General features: G+C 39.2%; 1 protein-coding gene across 1 annotated transcript; it reads right to left on the reverse strand.

The window, feature by feature from the left end:
- Positions 1-192: 192 nt before the first annotated feature.
- LOC113755898 (indole-3-pyruvate monooxygenase YUCCA6-like) lies at positions 193-3,510 on the reverse strand. The gene is made up of 3 exons (XM_027299761.1): positions 2,185-3,510; positions 992-1,240; positions 193-351 (listed from the first exon to the last, which is right to left on the reverse strand). Exons 1-3 carry the CDS (start codon positions 2,875-2,877, stop codon positions 193-195), a joined length of 1,101 nt encoding a protein of 366 aa, XP_027155562.1. The 5' UTR covers positions 2,878-3,510.
- Between the last annotated feature and the right edge of the window lie 477 nt (positions 3,511-3,987).

The raw sequence follows: 3,987 nt of genomic DNA on the forward strand, positions 1-3,987 counted from the left end.
CCCCACGGCATATAGCCCACTTTCACCTTTCCAACCATTTGGAAACGGTCTTTTTGGTAGCCCATCCTTCACTGAGAACATCTCTTTTTCCTGGGATGGAGGCAATGAATAATATAATAAGATCCCATTTCTAACTTTATAAAAAAAAAAAAAAAATCTATTACTTTGAACTTGCAAGAGCATCCTTAAGAATCAAGAAACAAAGTTAAAAGCAAGAGGGAAAAGTACCTTTAGCCAAGAAGGCACATTGCTTTTGTAACCAGTTGCTAGGATGATTGCATCGAATTTCTCTGTTTTTCCATTCACAAATTCTGCTGAAAGTGGCCTCAGTCTTTGAATGCCAGGACTTACCTACAACAGTAGCAATAAATTTAGCAACTTCAAATAGGTGAAGTGATATCATGACTTTCTTAATTTGGCCAAGTAAAACATGTTGATGGAAACATATTGTTCATAATTGCTAACATTTTAAAGCGCATATATGCGCCGAAAATAGAAAGGCTGACAATTCTGTCAGTCATAATCATTCTTACTTTTGTTCTTGACACGTTGTTAACTGTAATCTTACTGTAAAAGAAAATTCTACAACATTTAACAGCTTGCCTCTGATTTGGGCATCATTCTTTTCGACACGAGCTATTGCTTTTTCAAAAGTAAAATGGGCAGGGAATGTCACAGTCATTCTGAGCAAAATTTGCCAAATTGACAGCCTACGATCACAAGAAAGAAAAAGGGGGTTGCTGGCCCGCGTTGGTAACAATTTGTTTTGCTTGAACAAAATTGGAGAATTTTGTTTTGCTACGAATTCGCCTCATATTGCAATCGTTGATTGCTAAAACAAAGTTTGTTTATGGGATCCATTCCATTCGATTCCCACAAATAAAAAGCGAGATGCAACGATTTTGCAATTAAAGTGGAAAAACAAAAGGGCAAAATAAAAAAGGTAGGTAGGATTTTTTTTTCTCTTTTTGTTGATCATATTGACAAGTACCTTGATGTCTCCAGCCTTGATCTTGGCCAGTGTCCCAACATCCAGCACCGGTGTCTTTCCGGACAAATTCTTTAGCTGAAGCGGCCCCATTTGCGGGCGATGAAGGCCATATCTTGCGGTGTCCCCGAGCAGGAGCCTCGACACAATCAACAAGAAACCATCCACAAGACGCATGGGCAGCCACTTGAGCAACCACATGGACAGCCCGAAAGTTGATTTTCCTAGCATCTCCCTTGGTAAGACGTGCACCTAATAACATGACCATCAGCATAATCATCATCGTTAGCAGATCGAAAACTAAACAAAACCGAAAAAGTTTAGTATAGTTTTCCCTCTCCCACACATGAAAAAAGGTTGCCAAAAATATTTGGTGGTGTGTTGTTGTGTATTGGTGGGGGGGGGAGGGGGGGGGGAGGGGGGGGGGAGAGAAGGGGGCTATAACAAATGGGGACCCTAAAAGATGAATTGGCCAGTACAAATTAGCCATGACATTCTTGAAGGGATGGTTTGTGGCTGGTTTCAGGGTGGGTGCTGATCATTACTGGACACCATATCCTAGCAAAAGGGATACCCTTTCCAGAGCCCAACAAATTATTAAGACTCAATTACTTAAATTGATCGAATATCCAATCTTCAGTTTCTGACCAATGTTCCGCATGCTTTACGATTCCAAGAAAGTGACTCATCAGGGATTTTCTGTTTACATACAAGAATCCCAAGGAACTTACTTAGTTCTATGCAGATTCTATGAGTTGATACAGTTGGAATTTGATTGGACTCACAACTAAAAACAGTTGGAGGAAACACCCCTAAAAAAGGAGAACGAACTAGGGTTGCATATTATTGTTCACCTAATTTAACAAAAAGAAAATATTTGGGTTGAAATGAATCTGTTTATTCAGATTGGTAATTGAGAACTTCCTAGTGTAAATGCATAATAATATTTCAATTAAAAAATCCCAGGAAATCTCAGCTAGTTTTTTACTTTTTCTTTGTCAAAAACAGGCGGAAAGTTGAAAATGAAAAACTTTTGCTTATTAAAATGGAGATTCAATTCAAAAGCTTGAAGAGACCAAAAAGCATTAAAAAAAAAGTTGTAATGGATTTGCTTTACTTGGGAGGAACAAAAAATCAAAAGGAAAACAAAAAGAGAGGTAGAAGAATGGCTCATAAAAATCGAGTAGTGTTCTTACTGTATCTCTGACTACAAGTGTTGGACTAGCATTATGATTGCAGAGATCCAAACAAACCTCCATTCCTGAATTTCCACAGCCAACAACCAAAACCCTTTTCCCTCCGAAATCACCTCCCTTTTTATACAAACTTGTGTGCAATATATCCCCTCCGAAGTCCTTCATCCCTTCAATATCTGGCACTACAGGTTCGGCATTTTCTCCGGTGGCCACTATCAACCCCGGGCAAACGTACTCAGTCTCCTCTTTCTTCAATCCCACCGTCCTTACCCGCCATAGCCCGAGAACTTGATCATACTCAGCACTCACTACAGATTGATTGAAACTCGGATTAATGTCAAACTTTCTTGCATAAGCTTCCAGGTACTGAATAAACTGCTGTTTAGTTGGATAAGTTGGGAAGCCCTCTGGAAAAGGCATCAAGGGAAGCTCGCAAAATTGCTTTGGTAGGTGAAGTCTAAGGCGATCATAAGTCTTGAGCTGCCACAAAGAAGCTATGCAATGAGATCTCTCTAAAACAACACTTCGGACACCTTTTACTTTCAGGCAAGCTGCTGCTGCTAGTCCTGATGGTCCGGCACCGACGATGATCGGTCCAGAAACACAAACACACCTGGAAGATTTCATCATCATCTTTTCATTCGGGTTGCGATCGTGTAGCCTTTTTCCTTCAATTTCCCTCAAGTAGTCCATGAAGAATCTTAACAAGTACTACACTGGCCACCAGTGGAGGAAAAACTTCGTTGTTACCAAATTAAAACTGATAAAAAGGATAAGAGAAAGAAACCAACAACTAGAACAATAACGGTAGAGCTTGCTTCCTTTATCCTCGTACTTGAGATATGACCCAAGATAAGATGAGACAAAGCAAAGATTTAGGGAGATCCATTTGGTAAAAGAAAACGTGGGATTTGTGGAGCGAGGGGAGGGGAGGGTATGAAGTGATGCTTTCTATGGGAGCATAGAAAAGCAAACACTTCTCTCCTTTCTCCTTGAGAAAAATTTGGTTGTTGTTTCGATGATCAAAAAAAATAAAAATTTGGAGTTTGGAGTTATAGGGGACAACTGTATTCTATCCAGACTAGGAGTTGAGGATTTTTGAGAATATTGGGAAGTCCTTGAGAGGTGGAATGGATCAAGAAGAGTAATTCTTATCCACTTGTGAGACTGAATGAATTCTTCTAAATCTAAGTGTAGCAATAACCGGAGGGTGGAGCGAAGGGTGCGGGGCTAAATCAGCATTCATTCAACTGAAAGAGAAAGACTGAAAGGAAAAGAGGTGGTAGAGTAATCGTATATATGGTTTATATGTTGTCTAAGGCTAAACATTCCTTCTGTTCATGGGGGGCAATTGAATTGAATGGAGTTCAATTGAATTCAATCTCTATATAATCAGGGGAGAGGGGGGGAGGGGGGGCGGGGGAAGGTCGATAGATAACAGCAAGTTATGGAAGTGGGGCATATATATTTAGTGTTGTGTGTGTTTTTGTGTGTGCGTCTCAATTTATACATTTTTGTGGCATAAACAAAAACAAATTAAAGTTTTATTCCTTCAATATTTATTTATTTATAATTAACGTCACTATGGCTGCCATGGGAGAGACCTTGAGGTGATCATTGGGTATATTTGATAAATACTAAAATAAGCAAACCTCTTTAGGCTTTAGCATAATCTTAAATTAATCAATCAGGATTAGAATTAGTTATTAAGTTAAATAGGTGCTTTCTTCTCACGACTTTGATTAAGCTATGTGATTTACGGTGTGATTTTCATTTGTCAAAGAAGGTACTTACGATTGGCAG

Source organism: Coffea eugenioides, unplaced genomic scaffold (assembly GCF_003713205.1).
Source record: "Coffea eugenioides isolate CCC68of unplaced genomic scaffold, Ceug_1.0 ScVebR1_1829;HRSCAF=2755, whole genome shotgun sequence".
Lineage (NCBI taxonomy): Eukaryota > Viridiplantae > Streptophyta > Magnoliopsida > Gentianales > Rubiaceae > Coffea > Coffea eugenioides.